This window comes from Parus major, chromosome 3 (genome assembly GCF_001522545.3).
Source record: "Parus major isolate Abel chromosome 3, Parus_major1.1, whole genome shotgun sequence".
NCBI classification, from domain to species: domain Eukaryota; kingdom Metazoa; phylum Chordata; class Aves; order Passeriformes; family Paridae; genus Parus; species Parus major.
In genome coordinates, this window is record NC_031770.1 from 39,392,296 (window position 1) to 39,411,175 (window position 18,880).

The following is an 18,880-nucleotide window of genomic DNA, read 5'->3' on the forward strand; positions in this document are numbered from 1 at the left end:
GCTCTCAGCACTTTGTTCCTGGACCCTTCACGAGCTAGGAGGAAAAAAACTCTCCTGGTGGAACCCATACCTTGCTGCTGGCTCCAACAATATCTGTCCAGCTATGTGAGTGTCTGTGTAGGTCTGTGTGGCGCTGACCAAAGCGGCTTTCCCAGAGACGCTTCTGGGAAGGTTGTGGCACCCTACCATCGACCCCACGCTGCAACACACCACTACAGTACAAACAGTGCTTTGCAAGTTTAATTTATTTAATGTTAATGATTTCAACATGGTCCTTGCTTCCCTGAAGCACGTTCTTGCCCCAGGAAGCACCCACTGCCAGTGTTCTTGCAGAAGCAGAGAGCAAGAAGGTTGTCATCTTGTTAACATAACCTGTAAATACAAAAAGTTAGCCTTTAGAGAAATATTACCCTTTTATTGATGATAAACACTCCCATCCTAGGCCAAATTCTGTATATCAAGCACTGTAAATCATTAATGCTGTGGCAGTTACTCTTCAATCTGTATTTCAGTGTTTATAACACACATAGATTAGAAAAATGATAGCCTTTAAAACTGTAGTCACAGAGGATCCTACCCAGTAGCTGTGTCTGCTCACATACCCTTCTATGAACTTACACACGTGGATCACTTCCACATATTTTCCACTTACATGGCCACAGAAATTCTACCACTGCCACCCAAGGACTGGGGTCAAATGCAGTTATGGTTTATTTATAAGGGAATAACTTTATTTAAGGATGTTATTCTAGCATTAGGAATTACTGTTGCTGATGAAACCAGCAATTCAGATCTTTTATTGAAAGAACTCTACACATATGAAAAACAGGGTTGTCGCTAAAGGACACAAAATGATGCACACAAACACTGTCAATGTCAGAACAAAAAACCTTCTTTTGTTCTCTGACTCCAGTATTTATAGATTCTCAACAATGACCAGGGACTGGATAACTAAGCTACCACCTTCCCAAGCACACTGGTCATGTGAAACGCCCATCAAAAGATGTTTCTTAGAAGGAATGTGATAAACAACTTTATGTTTATAGAACTTTCATGGGAAAGTAACTAAAACTATGAAAACGTTATCAGAAGGCTTCATTTTCAGGGCAACACAGAGTAGGATATACACTGCAGTTAGTCTTTTGTGAAATACAGTCAGGAACACCACGGTGTCCTGAAGCCTTTAAGCATACACTTCTAAGCAACATGCATCAGAGGCAACTCAACAGTCTTTGGATAGAAGTTATATATTATTAGGCATATAAAATTTTCCCAAAAATTTTTTCAGATGACTGAAAGACCATTAACACCTCTAACACTTGGCCAAGCAACTTCTCCTGCCCTAGTGCTATCTGACTCAGCCCTGATACCGCTGCCTGTACAGCCCAGCCTGTGCCCCTGTGCCAGGGCCCCTGCTTTGGGTCGTGCCATAGGCACTGCCATCCACACCCCCTAGAAACTCCTTCCTTATCTTCACCCAAGGGAAACTTTCTTCACAAAATGTTTGTGTGAAAAGCTTTGGTTCCCAGGAGATTGTTCAGGGGAAACAACCAAAGCAGACATATTTCCCTCGCAACAAAACAGAGTTGGAAATTTGGTAACAAACTCAGCTCCACTAAAACTTGTTATTATAAAATTCAATAATAAATGTCAGCTATGTTTTTAAGCACAATGAGTCATGCCTTTTATCAATGTTTAACAATTTTTTTTAGATCTTTTTTATCCCTTTTTGTCATTGAGGATATTTTTTCCCTTCTTTATTCATTACTTTATAGATCATTCTTTAGCAATTAAATAATTCACACAAAACAGCTCAATAATGTCCAAAGTTCAAATGAAGAAAAAAGTAATTTCTAATCTGTTATTGTCAGAAATAAACAAATACAAAACCCATTATCACAGGATTTCAAAGACCTTTAAAACCTACAATTTTTTTTTTTTTGTATAAAAATCTCAATACCCTTCTGAAGGCATATGCATGTGCTTGTAAAGCTGAAGACTTGAGACAGACAGCCCAGGTTCATATATCAAACAATATTACTCACCAAACCAAAGTATTGATGAAGACTTTCACACTTGAAACAAGAAGATTACACTTGCTTAGGTATTTAAAGGAAACCCGGGGGTGGTTAGGGCTAAATGCTAGTGAAAAGCCTTTCAAGGTCCTGAACAATTGCTAGATCAAAAATAATAGATTCAGGTTACTACAAATACATCTCAGGAAACAAGACATTTTGGATCATCTCTGGAAAAGTTTAGGAGAAAATTTACAGAATGGGAAGCACAAAAATCAAGTGGATAGAGTAGTACTATGGACAGCAGATTACAAAAAGAATAGTCACCACTGCATAGAAAAAATCATGTGACTCAGAAGGAGATTTGAATAGCAGGTTCAAGACACCATATTCTCGCTCCTGCCACTACTCTGCAGTGAGAATTTTACTTCCGCAGATAGGTTTAATCCAGGTCTGGTCTCCATATCTCCAAAAGAGTGTGAGGAAGAACCCCAAGAACTACTTTTTTCCCTTTTTGATAAGTTCATTAGAATGAGCTCTTTCAAGAAGGTATCATAACTGTAAGGACAAGTTTGATCCTCCAATATACCTGAAATGAGGAACATACATAAAGAAACAATAGCAGAAGCCAAAGCCCACCAGAAAGGCAAAAAAAACTTTTGAGCCAGAGTTTCAAGACAGAGAAACAAACTGCTAAGAGATGCAAAGAACGTGTTTGTCCCCTGAAGTCTTTCAGCGAGGTCTGGCTGCATTCTGGACATTTTCTTTTAAGTACAATTGCAAGCGATATCCAGGATAAGCCAGGGAGAACCAGATACAGTGTAGCAGGTGATTCCAGGCTTACACTCTGCAAATACGTGAAGTAGGAAGAAGCAGAAGAACTTAAAGAAATGGGCCAATTATCAGGATATGCTAAGTTACAGGAAATAAAATTTGTGAGAATTTGCTGTGTGCCTGTCACTAGTGACAATTGTGGAATTCAATAGAATTGTGTGGGTTTTCTTCTCCTTACTTGTGATATACTTACTGCTTGCTCCTGGCACTTTACATGGTTTTCAGAGACCTTTAGTGGTCAAATAATATACTGCAACTCAATGTTCTTTAAAAACTGAGAATGGAATCATGTCAGATACTTCCTAGCATAGTGCAAGCTGTGAAGCATAAACATGGCATGAAGAAAGGATTAAAAAAATAATTATCTCCCTTCTCTAACACAATATTTTGTTTAGAAAAGAGTAGTATCTTTCCCACAAATAAAGATATGCATTTATTGAACTGTTTCAAAATTAGAATTGGTTATCAGTTGCTTTGGAACATACACTGCCAGCATTATTTGCAAGCCCCAGTCCTGGCCCAATACTCTGTTGTGCCAAGATTTTACTGATGATCACAGCTACCTTATCTGCAATAATGCCATTTCATATTACTGAATCAATCAGAAAAAGAAGTCTCTGTTCTATAACTATTTCTTCCTAGCACTGGGCTTGGACATGTAACAGGGCTGGAAGGAGAAAGTGATGGAATCCCTGCACCTCCAAGGGGCATGGGAAAGCCCTGTCCAGCTCCCCCACCCCATCATCCCCTTCCTGTGCCTTCAGCCTGCTCAGCTGCTCAACACAGAAATTCAGAATGGGAGATTTGTCTCCCATAAAACACACGACCCACTCAAAAAACAACCAAGCCCTCTGAAATTAACATTGCACTCTTTCCATGTGTCTTGAAGCTTTTCAGGCTATACCACATCCAATTCCCACTTTCAAAGCTTCTTCTAGAAGGGCAAATAAATATCTTAGTTTAAAAAGATAAAGCCACATTTCTAATGCATTAGCACAATTCTAGCTGCTGGCGTTTTAAAGATAGCAATATGAAGCTCAATAATTAGCAATAAGTACTGAGGTAAAGAGATAAATTCCTCTGTTTCTGACTCAAAACTGTGAATGTTTTTCACCCATCATCTTTGGAAGCCAAATAGTAAAAAATTAGTTTGCTGAGTAACCCTGGGTAAGGTAAGATGCAGAACAATAGCTCCTACCACTAATAAGCAAACATCCTTCCTGTTAAAATCACCACTTTACTAACACCATTACTGTTACACACATATCTGACAGGAACACCACTTCAACAAAATAAAGATATTAACTCATTCCTTTGCTTGTAATAAAAAGTCACACAGAAAAGGTTTGAGAGAGGGAAGAAGAAATATGGGGAGAAAAAACACGGATTGACATGACAGATAACAGGAACAAGGTGGTTTGGTTTTGATTTAAAGTCTGCTGAGGGATTTCACAAACCCAGATACACCTGTCTGGAATCACACTGGCTTCAGTGTAACCATTAGACAAAATAGATACTCTATAGGCCCAGGGATGCTGGCAGGCAGTAATTTCCATTTGTTCCCAGAATTTATGAACCATTCTTCTCCACTTGTTTCAATTGTTTTGAGTGCCAAATTAGCACTTGAAGCTGTAATCAGTGTATTTAAATACCTAAAATATGGTACTACCGGTTTCAGGTTGTTTTATTTTAATGGTAAATTCTTGCCGGATCACACTTCAAATCTATTAAGTTTTTTATAGAGTGCTCTTTCCACTTCACAAGCAGTCAAGTACTGGGGTATGTCTACCTAAAATATAATTAATAAACAAGGGATGCCTGTTTGGTCACATATTATGAACTCCCAGCATTCCACCCCACTCCTCACACTGTCACATGCTGACAGAGCAGGGATCCTGCTCCTGCTGCACACAGCCACTCAGCTGGAAATGCAGGAATTGCAATATCTGTCAGCTGCATGTCATCCTGCAGATGGCTGGAAACATCAGCTCACATTTTGATTTCCCAGGGACCCGAGCAGGCCATGGGCAGGAGGCTTTCCAGGAGGACCAAGGCAGCGCTGTGAGGACAGGGATCACTGAGGGAACGCTGCCTGCCTGGATCATGGGCTTACAGGTGATGGTCTGGGATATGTCAGCTGTCCCACAAGCACTTCAGTGGGTGCAGTGTGAACACAGCCAAGAGGCCTCTCGGAGCAAGAACTTGCTGCTGCTGCTGCTGAACGTGGAGCTTGAACTCAGGTTTTAAGCCAGAACAAAGAAATAGGAACGCGGCTTCTACTGCCAAACACTGTGTGAAACTGTAGTGGGAATAGGGCCGAAAGATTTATGGTTTGTTTTCTGAAGGAAACTTCTTGCACATGTTGATAGATTGCTTAAGTTTGCCTAAACAATTCACATGGGGACACACAATTTGAAAAATTTCTGGTACAGAATAGCCTGCTGACCAACAGCGCAGAGTGACAATGGGTAAGAAGAACAGGTGATGAAAGCAGACTTTTTTCTTTCTTTCTATAGCCTCCTCAGACAGAAATGCTTTTTTAAACCACTTGCCCAAAATAGAGTACCAAACAACATATGGTGTAAACGTCAATTACTTCTGATTCAAACTCACAAATGGTGCCATTCTAATTACATGCAATACTAGTCTGAAAGGCATCTATTACAGAGGAAATGGAAGGATTACACTGGTAGTGGGAAGGGATTAGTTTCTAGTTACCTTACAGCAGATAATACTAAACAAAATTAATAATGAATATGATTTTACAACTAATAGAAATTGCTCCTTAAGGACTGTAGGGTACAGATATCTGAGTTTTCAAACACAGCTGCTACAGCAAACAAACAAACAAGCCTGTGTAATGGTTACTGTTGAAATTAGGGGATGCAGACTCCTTGTGTGGGTGTATTTCTGTCACAGAAACAGAAGTCTGATGCCATTTTGAATCAGGAAAAATCCACATCAGCCTAAAGAAAAGCTGGGGGCAGGGTAAGCAGGGAGAGAAAGAACTTTGCAGCCCTTTAGGGCAGAGCCAACTCCGAAGCAGCAGATCGCTGCAGCACATACTGCACAGAAGCCATGCCTAACAGCAATGAACTTAAATTGTAACAGCAGCAACCTTAATGAAAAGCTATTCAAAAAGTCTGTATTGGCTAAGTCTCCCTCAGGCTTGTGTTTAAAACTATCACAGTGAAGCAGCCACATGTGATTAGCAAATATGACGCAGGCGTAAAAGCAAGAGGATATATTAGGTCGAAACTATTAGTCCAACATCTGGCTCAGAGAGGATCGTACAGCCTGTTGGGAGAAGTAGTAAGAAACAGGAAAAATGTGCAAAGATTTCTCTGTCTCCCCCTTTCTGCCCCCATCCTCTCCAGAACTTCCCAGCTTCTAACAACAAGTGTTCAGTTGACTGCCCAAAGCAGCAGAAGCTATGGCATACACTGATTTACTGAGTACCGCTAAAATCTACTGATTTTAGAGTACTGCTAAGCATTCTTAGAGAAGTACTTGCATTTTAGGGACAGAACATATCACAAAATGTACATGTAGCTCTCCTGTTGGGGAAGTTAGGAAAAACTGCATTCTTCGAACAGCAGGTGTGTGTGATGTCAAAATTAAGAGGCCTGAAAAGAGGAAAGCTGTAAAAAGCAACAGTGAGACAAGATACAGCAATGTTCAAGAGCTGTTGTGGCACAGACTTCAGGAGGTGTTTGGTGATTGCTGCATCCCTACCTTTGACATCCCCACTTTCATAAAAGACCAGTTGTCATCATAGGTGTGCATCCCTACTGGCACTCAGTTTAAAAATATCTATCAACACCAATAAGAAAATGGATCCAAGAGTTCAGATCTCTCAGATTTGCAGTTCATAAACTTCAAACAAAAACTGCAAGTGAGAAATACATATTACATTAAAATAAAAAAAAACATACCAAAACTTTTAAAGAACAAGAAAAGAGAGACATCATTATTCTCAACTTAACATAGACAACCTCTAGTCAGGTACATCAGCTGATACAAAATTAATGTAGTGGGTGCAAGTTATGGTTTCTTGATAGGTTGTTTTTAGGTTTCCCAGGAGAGTCTCCTGTTTGTGGATAATGCTGAGGAAAAGCTCTCTGACAATATACAAATTACTGTACTGTTTATATACTTTTTTTTCCTGACAAAAAGACACTATTACAAAGTTCTGAAAACACTAATTACTTCAATGGGTGAAACACGCAAAAGTGGCACTTTAATGGCCTGCCATTCAAATTCAAATAGCAATAGCCTTCAAAGAGTAAGACATTAGCTTTGCTCAAGAGTGTTTTACTAAAAAAATCTTGAAGTAGTTGCATAGTAGTTAAAGTACTCCATGAAATCATTAAAAAAACATTGCCACAAAAGTCATCTATCCAGTTAACATTACAGTACTCTGTACTGAGTTCTCCTCTTAAAAAATTGCTGATGTGTTCAATAGATGTTTATTAGCTGTAAAGCACATGATATAGGCAACTGTTATGAAAAATTATTTCAGCTTATAGAAAATAAAGATTGGATGAATGGTCATGATCAAGAAAATCTGTAGGCAAAATTAATTTCAAAAAATGAGAGAAAAATTCCAGTCTATTTATGAGGCAGCAATAAAACTAATGCAGTGTAATTGAAGAAAGAAAATTAATTGTGAAACACTGAAGCCCAAAGAACCTGTAAAATATATTAGACACACAGTTGGTATCTCAACAATGTTGATACAGTATGCATTCTGATGGAGGCTTAAAATACACTTACACCAAAACAAATACTACATTTTTTCAAGCAAATATAGATAAAACCCTATGAGAATACTCACACAGTTAGGAAAAGCATTTAAGAAAATGATCTAAGATGTAGTCTTACAAAGATACTGAGACTTTCAAACTGGGGCAAATTTCCGAGAAGAAAAGAGGGGGATACAAACACAGCCAGACTGCAATTTTCTGTAGTCTTCCTTATGATTTGCTTTTTAATGAACCCAAAATATAATGTAGTTCTGTAACCTTATGCAGTCACTATTTTAGCATTTGTATCAAAATATTATTCTAGAATAACAAAATGGCAATTCTTATTTGCTTTTTTTTTGAGAAAAGCTTCAAAATTAGTGATGATAGATGATAAATTACTATATTCTCAGCATCTATAGTAATAGAAAACAGTTAGTTCAAATCAAGCAATGAATCCACGAATGAGTCAACAACATCTCAGCACTTGTCAGTATAGAACTTTTTCCACTCACCAGGGAAAAGCTGTTCCTTCTGGTGGCTGAAGAGTTAAGTGAGCCAATGAAGCACATGTGAAAAGCATGACTTAGAAGAGAATATTTATATTAACACAGTCACAGAATATTCTGACTTGGAAAGGAGCCACAAAGACTCCCAAGTCCAGCTCTTAAGTGAATGCCTCATAGAGAGATCAAACCTCCTTGGTGTTATTAGCACCATGCTCTGAGCTCACCTCAGTGGCATTATCTCTTCAGACATGCTTAAAAGGCTTACTTAGCACAGAGCACTATGCTGAAATGTACAAGGTAAAAGAGTAAATGCAGAAAAGATCTCTATATAGAGGTGTTCGGGTTATTTAAATAAGTATATGGATATTCATTATCATGTGTACTCATTCCAACAGCACAACTCAGAAACACATGAAATATCTACCTCTTCCTAAAAGCTCTCTACTGTTGGCACCACAAATCTACTTTTTCTCTTGAGAGCTGAAATGCCAACGTTAGCCAAGCATCATATTCCTCACCATTTACATAGCACTCTGATAGCATAAAGTTTTTCAGTGCAATTGAAACAACAAAAGCAGCACTAAGTTCTTCTAGGTGCATCTGAAGTAAGTCGGAACATAAAAGTTAATGTCCCACACAATACTCTGCTGTCAGAAATTGAGAAAAAGAATTGAAAGAGCATGGAAAGCAAATATCGAAGTCAGACACAGAGGCTGTAATTTCCCAAAAGCAATGCACCAGGCTCCAAAGAAATTTTTCCTTGCAAAGGAAGAGTACAACAATTCCAGAAATGATAATTTCCTCTACAGATGAAGAAAATTATGGGGGGTAGGAGAAAACCATGCAAAACTCTTAGCTAGTACTCAGTCCTATAAAACTGGCAAAAGGAGCAGTTCTGGAACTCCTCTCTTTCCTCTCTTCACTGTTATGGGAAGTGAGGTCACATCCATGAAGCTTGGGAAAAAAATATGAACAAGAACAAAATTAATAACAAAAAAAAAAAAAAATTAAAAGAGGCTCTTGAGAGGCTCAGTCCTCTGAAGACAGTTGCTGTGGTCTTTCCTTTGCACCTTTCCTTCCCATTCTTCGTCTTTTTGAATGGATATTTAGTGTCATCCACCTGTGTCTCTGATGGCTCTTCTGCCTTGTTTCCACTGTCTGCTCCCACTCCACCTCTCTAACAGCCCATAAACTTTCTGTAAACTGAAGCTGTTTCTGGGAGAAGCACTGATGCCAACAAGATTTTTATTTTCTTTTGTTAAAAATAAAAAAACAAAACCCTGCCACTTACACTTTGCACTTGATGGCTAATAAATCTGCTTAGAAAACAGTCTACCTAAGTAACACTTTCATCTCTGCAAGTTTGAAGTATTGTAGTATTATGTAAATAACACCTTTTTCACAAGTCAATCTCATAGCACATTGCAATCAAATTTCACTCACTGTACATTCTCTCTCTAATGGCTAAGGATCCCCAGCATCAGTGTCATGCTTTTGGTTCAGGCAAACTGGACCTTGTTCTTGGAGTGAGCATTCTCACTCCAGCTGCTGCACTGCCATTTGTGAAATGGACAATTATAACATTTTCAACCACCTCACAAACTACTCAGATCAGTAACTAAGGAAGTTATTTTAAGAGGAGTCCATAAAGAGAATTCAGAGAATAAACAAGTCAATTCACATCATTATGCGCATGAACAATCTAGGCATCAATCCACACGCTCCGTTTTGCACAATACAAATTAGCTGCAAAGAGAAAGAGACCAAGATACAGAAGTTATGATGGGATAGTTCTGCCCATATTAGTACATAGAAAACAAACTCCCATCTCATTGCTACTAAAGGCAGGGAGGCACTAATGACAACATAATACTAATTCCCTGAGATTAGAAAACACCCATTCATCAGTGCTCCCATCGCTGTGCCTGCACTACTGTTCTATTTAAGAGCAACAATGAGGCCATGAAGCAAATCCTGCCACCAGCCACAAAAACTCATGCTGGTTTAGACCACCTAGCAATTTGGGTACATGTACAGCATATTCCTTCAGGGGAAAATGAACTGTAATCTGTTCTCCAGCTGGAAACAAAACATGAATCTATCCCAAAGGGGTAGACTAAGTATTTGACTAAGTGTTTGGCCATTTGGACCACACTGAAGAGATGCTGATTTCTTTAAATACTTGCATCAAACTACATAAAGAGGGATATAAAACCAAAAGAGCCACTGCTGCAAGATCTGAACACAGTTTCTTTCAAAGATTTAACTGTAATATCTATTATTAACACTGTCTGAGAAAGTGTCTAGCAATGAATCAGGTAATAAGGAGATGTCCTTTACAATGGTATCTGATATTAAGCCCAAGACCAGGGGCTGGTAAATAGTGCAACAAGTAAAAGACCATTTATCATGGACATCCTCTTAAACTAATATGAATTAAGCTTCCTTGCACACATTTTACCTTCTATCTGTAATAGCCATTTAGATTCCTGGAAGTTTACTCAGCAAATATTTAATGTTATCAGTCATCATTAAGCAGATCAAACAGTTACATTAACCTTGTACATCAGGTCAGCACTTACTTGGAAAGTTTGTCATCATCTCTGATTGTTAGCACCTCAAACCCTTAATAACATCTCTATACATCACAAGCCCAGGGTCAGAGAGTTAATGACATGTATTATCCACATTCTCAGCGATACAACTGGGAGAGAACTAGGGTAATGGAGAGCAATAGAGCAAGACAGTGTTCCAATAAGTGAAATCAAAGGTGAAGCAGACTATGGGAGAAGCATAGAAGCCATTTAAGGTTGTGTCATGGTTTAACCCCAGCCACCAGCCAAGCCCCACACAGACACTCACTCGCTCCCCCACGAGTGGAAGAGTAAAAGCATCACTTTGATCAGTTTGGGTCACCAGCTGTCCTGGCTGTGTCTCCTCCCAACCTCCCATGCAGCCCCAACTTCCTCACCAGTGTGGCAACATGAAGAGCAGAAAAGGCCTTGGCTGTATGTAAGCCCTGCTCAGCAATTACAAAAACATTTCTATATTATCAACCCTGTGCTCAGCACAAATCCAAGATACCACACAGTGTCAGAACTATCACTACTAAGATCTGTAAAGCATTTTATGTATATGAACCTCAGCAGCAAAACAAAATAGGCAAGTTGGAGATATGAGGAGGTGGGTAGAGAGGTGATCTCTGGAGTAGACTGAAAATGCTGCAATCCTATGTGTTTGGAGTCATATTCTGACCTTGTGTTTTACCACCAGCTATTACTCTGAACATGAATATCTAAATTCATAGGAATAATTAACAGGAATAGTTTTGGTGCTTCTGGGGCTCATATTCTTCAACAATATCTGTATAGGCTATTGTGGATTTTTCATATGCAATGCATTTTACCATCCAGTTTTTTAAGTCCTCCAGCACACCTCACCATTAAAGGTATTTAGGATCATGGGAAAGTGGAGGGAATTCTTCCACTAAAACAGAGGTTTAGTCATTTAATAAAGAAAATCTAAGCACTTCCCACTGTGTTTCTTCCATGTCATGACACTTTCTTTTGATCTTTATTTTCACACATTGCCATCCATCCATTGGTCTTCAAAAATGTCTTATCTCAGAATGAATCATGAAACTTAAACCTTTTGTGAATGATAAAATATGGATCATCTCCAACATAAATAAAAGAAAAAACAGTTTTGAGAGCTACCAGACAGAAATAACCAATACACGTAGATACAAGAACCACATTCGTTCTTAGGTTTTTTTGAAAGACAAAACAATCCCATAAATCCCATAAAAAGACATGTCATTTCTTGCTCTACATTCCACTGCTGTAGAACTCAGTGATTGTTGATTAGAAAGAGGAACCTGCATCATTAGTTTCACATAAACACGTGACCAAGCTCCCAGACCATAAGAAATGTGTGCTGTGCAAACATTCTTCCCCATATTATTGAACTCCAGTACAGCAAACAAAATGGAACCAAAACAAAAGCCCTTCATCCTTGCTAATCAAACTTGCAACAGGACTAGTTTCTTGCCAGGCAAATGTCAACCACCACTTACAGAAGGGGAAAATCAGGAACTAATCAAGATTCACCAAGTTAATATTTCATTTTTTAGAAGGATAAATAGGCTGATAATTTGGGGGTTGGTTTTTCGTTCTTCATTTGTACATTTGCCTTAAGGTCTCTTGACAAGTCTAGAATGGGCAGTGATTAACAGCCAAATTAAAGGCCTTTTCTGATAGATCAGTTTTTGCCAGAAACAAAGTCCTTGAATCAGGTTATTTGGTAACCTGCATGAGTCATTGCAAATTATTCATACATACAAGAACAATCCTTTTTTTTTGTAAGTGCTGCTTTTAAATTTTTTAAGATATCTTACTGAGTTTGATATAATATTTAGATAGCAATTGCGTTCATTTGAATAAAAGCTTTTTTCTTTAAGCACAATGTTAATATTCTAGTGTAATATATTCAAGGTTAAACAGTCAAAGGTCCAGAACAAAACCAAGAGTACAATGGTGAAGATAAAGCATCATCTTTATGAAAAAAACAAGAAAATCTAGTCAAATCCTTTAGAAGTTCCCCTTATCACTTTCAGGGTTGTCATAAACAATACTGCATCAATTTGTTTTAGTATCAATGCTGGATTTTTCTTCCCTAAAAGCAGCTAAACCATCCAATGCCTGCTGTCCCTGTTGATGAGGCAGTCAGGTGGATTTAATAGCACACCATCTGTCTGTCTGAACAAGTTGCTGTTGCAGTGCTGCTAAAGCTTAGAAGAAGTTTGCTCAGAAATCAGTGCTGCACAGAGTAAATAAAAGCTCCTGAATCAAAACTGCAAAAACCCCTGACTTTCAATTCAGTCATATATCTAATGAAGCATGTGATATTTTAACTGTAAGGACACTTTCCCCATTTCTACACCCCCTTCATTTTCCTGTGTGACACATTCAAGACCACTCTGAAGTAAATTTCCATCGTTTCAAAACAAACTATTAAACCTAGAGACTGGTGAAGGAATAATGTCATGCATGTAACAAGAACAGCTTCTCTAGGCATAACTGAGGCATCTTTTAATTCCTTGCTAAGCTGAGGACTTGCATTTTTTCAGCTTGCTTGTCTTGAGAAAGACTTCCAAGCGGCGGGGATGGAAAAGAAAACAGAAAGAGTGAGAAGAAACCATGTTAGATCAAGTGGTCCTTTGACTAGAGAGAGCATTCTTAATATTTGGTAGCTTTGGTAAAGAACATTAAGCCCGAAGTAAAATAGCCCCAGAACGTAACTTGCAAAGAGATATGATGAATATGGAAGTAATAATTTGCTTTTTTTGCCCAGCAAGTCAGGAACTTCCCTGCTTTCAATGTCTCTATGACCTAAACAAACCTGTGTCTTTAGATTTGCAAAAACACGTTTGTCTTCTTTGCCCAATCCTATCTAATCTTGAAGAAACCTAGAGGACAAGAGGATATTGGGGACACTTCTAAATTTGAGAACACTCCTATTTTGGGCAAATAGAAAAAAGTTATATGCAATGCAGTGTCCTAAAAGCTTTAGTGGGCTACAAACAATGCTGCAAGGCTGAACATCATGTTGATGACTGCACTCCACATACTGATTTTGATGCCATCCTGAAGGATTATCCACAGTCACATAGATTAGTGGGGGCTTAAAAGGAATTAGCAAATTTTGTATGTTTTTGTACTCATCCTTCATTCAATTCAGTTAATGTGAAACATTATCTCATTGCTGACCTCCAAGTAACTCTCTACCACTATGGGTCACTTTCAGTTTATATTTCATTTACATATTTGCAAAGGTGAATCAACCTTCACTAATAATAAAAGGTCAAAATCTGCTTTATTTGGAGAGACTTCTCAAACATGCAGACTTAGTTATTTTATCTTATCACACGGTAAGTTACAATAATAATACCAAATGTATTTCTTGCCAAAATTATGTGGTATTTCTAATTTTATTAGCCTCAGCCTAATGACACTTTGAAGCCTAGAAATTTCATCACAAGCATTCTTCACAGATCTATAACATTACTTTGAGTTACAGGACAGAGCATCTTTTTTTCTTTCTGCCTTCATATGCCATTCATTGAGAATGTAAGAGCAAAATTAAAGTCACTCATCTCTAAGTACTGGGTTCTCAAATTGGCTTATGGGATTCCAAACCAAAGTTCTTAATTAAAGATATGCTTATATAGATCCTTACACAGTGACGCAGGTTGGGAGCTTGTAAAGCAATAGCAAGGAAAAGCATTGGCTTCCCTTCCCCATTAACATCCTGTCTATGTCCCTGAGAAAGGAGAGCTCCCAGAAGGCTACAAAAATGGCCACCACCTGAGCCAGAGCCTCACAACAGCTTACAGATCCTCCCTCATACCTTCCTTTTTATTTTCCCCAAAACAGACATCCATCCCCACTTTAAATCCCCCTGTTTTCTTCTCCCAGCTCAGTCCTCTGAAGACAGTTGCTGTGGTCTTTCCTTTGCACCTTTCCTTCCCATTCTTCGTCTTTTTGAATGGATATTTAGTGTCATCCACCTGTGTCTCTGATGGCTCTTCTGCCTTGTTTCCACTGTCTGCTCCCACTCCTCCTCTCTAACAGCCCATAAACTTTCTGTAAACTGAAGCTGTTTCTGGGAGAAGCACTGATGCCAACAAGCCCAAAAGGGGAGGCCTCTCCTTTTAGCTCCTGGCAAGTGTGAAAGAGAGTCATTAGCCAGGTTTGAGGAGACCACTTTGCTCAGCTGCATCAATCCGTGGTGCCCCATGCTGTCATGGAAGCAATGGAAATAACCAGGAGTTGAGCACATTTTATTCAGCAGGCTGTTTGCATTTTGCACCTTTTCTGTCCACGAGACTGTTTGCTAATGCAGCCTTGCTAGCTTTGGAGCTGTTTGAGGGGAACATCTGTTATGCTCTTTTAACTTTTCTCCTAAAGATCAGCACCACAGCGCAGAGCAGCTTTGATATTCCCATACACACACACACAGCATAACAAACAACTACTCTTCATTGCTGCTGATATTGAATAGGCAGTTGGATCAGATGTTAACATGAAAATTAACAAGAGATTACTTTTCCCCCAGCATACCAGAAACAGCACACCATTCAGACCTAAGAACCCCATCTAACCTTGATCAGAAGCTGGAAACAAAATGCTAGAGACGAACAGGAGAGCTCGTAAAATGCTCACGACAGGCTGCTGCTGCCAAGTCACAAAAGGAGCCTGAATAAAGTTTCCATCAGAGACCATGACTGTATATTTGCTTCCTAATTTTCTCCATGGTAGCTATAAGTTGAGATTTTGTTACAACACTGAATCTATTCTACTGTAAAAAGAGCTTATCTGAAAACACCAATGTTCAATGGCTTCCTGATATGTTTTCCCATTTTATTTCCCTATCATCATGATCATGCAAAATTTTGCCCAATATTAAGAGAAAACTTTAAATTTTGAATTCTGAGCATGAAATAATGGAAGGACTTCACTTCTTATTTCTTCCATACAAATTTGTGTACGTAGCAGATTGAAAAAGAAAATCTGGAAATGTTCTACTAATTTAACTGGGTTTTTTTGTTCTAGGTCCCTCAATATAGACCAGCGTTATTCAATTTAGAAACCAACTTCTCAGGCAGGAGGAGAAAAATTGGTAAAAGAGTCCTAATATCTTTTTTTTTTACTTTCTTTCATATTAAGTAACTACATAGCCTTAATAATGTAGGTTTGCTTCCCCTTGCCTTAACCTGTCTGTCCTATATTACAGAATTCCAGAATGGTTGGGGTTGGAAGGGACCTCTGGAGACCATCTATTCCAACCCTTCTGCTAAAGCAGGTTTCAGAGAATGGCATCCAGGCAGGTTTTACTCTTTCCAGAGAAGGAGACCACAGCTTCTCCAGGAAGCCTGTTCCAGTGCTCTGTTACCCTCACAGTAAAGGTTTTCCACATATTCAGATGGAATATCCATTCTTTATTTGTGCCCATATTGTCACCTCTTCCACTGCTACTTGTCAAAGATTAAATTGCAAGATTTTCAACACAGAGACTTGACAAACATCAGCTGCAGACCAGTATTTGTCATTGAGTTTTTAGTGGAACATTTATACATGAGGATCAAGACACACACCAGCCTTGGGTAACCAACTTTACCACCTGGAAGAGTTGACTATTTGTCTCCTCAGAAGCATTCAATAGCAGGAGGACAAGTACTCTGCTTCAGAGCTAAGGAAAAATCACAGGAATTACTTAAGTGAGCAGCTACAACTGCACAACCCTCTGAAGGACTCTCTTTAAATTAAACAGATTGTTTTCTGCACTTGAATTTGTCTTTCTCACTACAGTCTGATACTAAGAGGGAGCATATAGCTGCAGCTTTTAGTAGAAAAATGTTATTTTTGAAAATTCTTTGACAAAGTTAAATGTGATAAACCAGAAAGTATTGAAGATGAAGAAAGTTGAACCTTCTCTTCCCAACATCAAGAAGAAAGGCCAAGACCAAAACTGAGAAACATCTTGCTTGGGTTTATCACTGTTTCTTCTGCAATTTCTTTTAATCAACAGGTCTCTAACAGCTATCTTCAGTTATTTTACAGATGTTTTGTGTCATTCAATGAATAGGGCAATCTTATTATTACTCCAAAAGCTGAAATATTGAAGTGATACCTTCTGACACTATCTGAGGCATGAGAAAATCATTTGACTTCAAGGGAAAATTAAGGAGTTTCTGAAGTTCATTAAGTGATTTTGTTGGCTTTGAGGTGTTTTTTTATTGTATTGGTTGGGGGGGGGGTGGTTTTTTTGTTGTTTTTGTTTCATAGGGTATTTGCAAGAAAAAGAGGGGATGTTGTTTTTGTTCTGTTGTCCCCCTCCACCACCGCTACATATGTTCATATCTGTGAAAGTTGTTTTCATAACTGTTATCCCTGCAGTGCACCTGAGTTGCTTGCTCTTTCACAAACAAATGTTTACAATTCCATCCTGCAAGATAATTCAGGCAAATCAATACTAGAGGTTAAATCCTCAGCATACAATAAACATACTCACAGTATTGCTTATGAATACATAAATGGTACAACAGGTACACAAGGCTATGGCATTTCACAGCTCTTCAAACAGATATGCACTTGTACTTTTTTAGTGCCCTCATGAATAGCTGATTTTACCCTACACAGCCCTGTACCTTCAACTGTTTTGTGTTAAACAAAAACAACTGCTATTCCCTCATCGAGAAGTGGCAAAAAATAATTTTTAAGACTTTCTAGTCAGGTTCCTTTCTGCTTACAATAGTTACTTGTCCTGTATTTGACTTTACCTACCACCAGAGTCTGAAATGAGATATAGTGGATGCCTTCCCATGTTAAGGAGTTGTTCTTTGAGGAGAAGGCAACAAAAGAAAAATGCACACATGGCTGCAAGATCTCCTTGATGTTCAGAACTCAACAACACGTTCTGCTAAAGATTCCAGAAATAATCCCCTTGAGATGAAATTTAAACATGCATTCATTTTCTTTTTTAATAAAATGTTTAAAGAAATGCCAGTGTCTGTAGCAGTTGCCTTGGTCATTCCATGACATATGTAAATGTACCTTTGTTTTCCAGACATAGAGTGTTTATATTTGAGCAAGCAGCTACAAAGACTATTTTTGGGGGTTTTTTTCAACAGGGCTTTTTTTTACCCTTGAGGAAGTGGAAAAAAAATATGAATATTAAGAAGGGAGAAAGGGAAGGGAGAATAAAAGAGAACAAGATCCTATAAACATCCAGTCATATAGAAGCAGAGCTATTTGCTTGCTTCATCAGTCTTCCATGCTAATACAATACCAACACCTTGCAGCCAATGCCTAAGAGCTCTTTTGAATGAGTAACCTCATGCAAGAGCTTTGTTTTGAAAATCTAGATTCATTTCTTACTTTGGTTGCTTGAGTGAACCACAAACATGTTTCTGTATCTACGATACAGAGGACATGAAACAGAATTTTAAACCAATTTGGGATGAGAAAGCTTCCATACAGAAGACTTTTTATACAAGTCTATCACCTGGTTTGTAGAATGTCATTTCAAACAACACCAAGCAACAGACTAAGAGCAGCAGAGAAACTTCCACTTAGGAAACACATGTTTAGACATCTGTAAGTGTTTTTTGTGTGGCAGTTTTTCAGAAGTGCAGCATAATGGAGAAGAAATAATCTAGCAGAGAAAAAACAGACAAAGTAAGTCCAAATTCTAAACAAAGATGTAAGTAAAAAGCCATAGTAAAGCACATTCACATTTCCTTTGTTACTTAACTGCAACAATCAGAAAAGGGGGAAGGAAAAATGATGTACAATTGTATGGCTTCTGCTAGTTTAGTTCTCTGAAAGCAGAGCTGAGGAATACCTGAATTCCAAGATCTGTGAGTGAGCCGAGAGACTGCAACATAAAACCTTATGGTAAAAGAAGAGAAAGCTAACTACAGTTCAATCTAGAGACATGCATTGTAACTGGTATCTTTATACATCTATTGGATTCTAGTAGTGTAATGAAGTAAAGTATTGCCAATCCATTTTAAGACTTACTGTCTTATTAGATGACTATTAAAGACATACTAAGATTTGCTTTTTCTTCAACACTGCCTATTTCCCTTTATGTTTTAAAGATTAAATAAACATCCCTGATTTCAACACAATCAGAAAAATAAAGGAGAAAACATACTTGTAAACTTCCAACTCCTCATCTTAATGAGCTCCCTAGCCCACAGACTTTTCAGAGT

At 38.3% G+C, this 18,880-nt stretch overlaps 1 protein-coding gene across 1 annotated transcript in view; it reads right to left on the reverse strand.

Moving 5' to 3' along the window:
- Positions 1-233: 233 nt before the first annotated feature.
- The window catches only part of LOC117244070, a 70,236-nt gene continuing 51,589 nt past the window's right edge, over positions 234-18,880 (reverse strand). Inside the window, exon 5 of the mRNA XM_033512916.1 lies at positions 234-372. Coding sequence (XP_033368807.1) covers positions 355-372 — 18 coding nt within the window. The 3' untranslated portion in view covers positions 234-354. The remainder of the gene's footprint in view (positions 373-18,880) is intronic.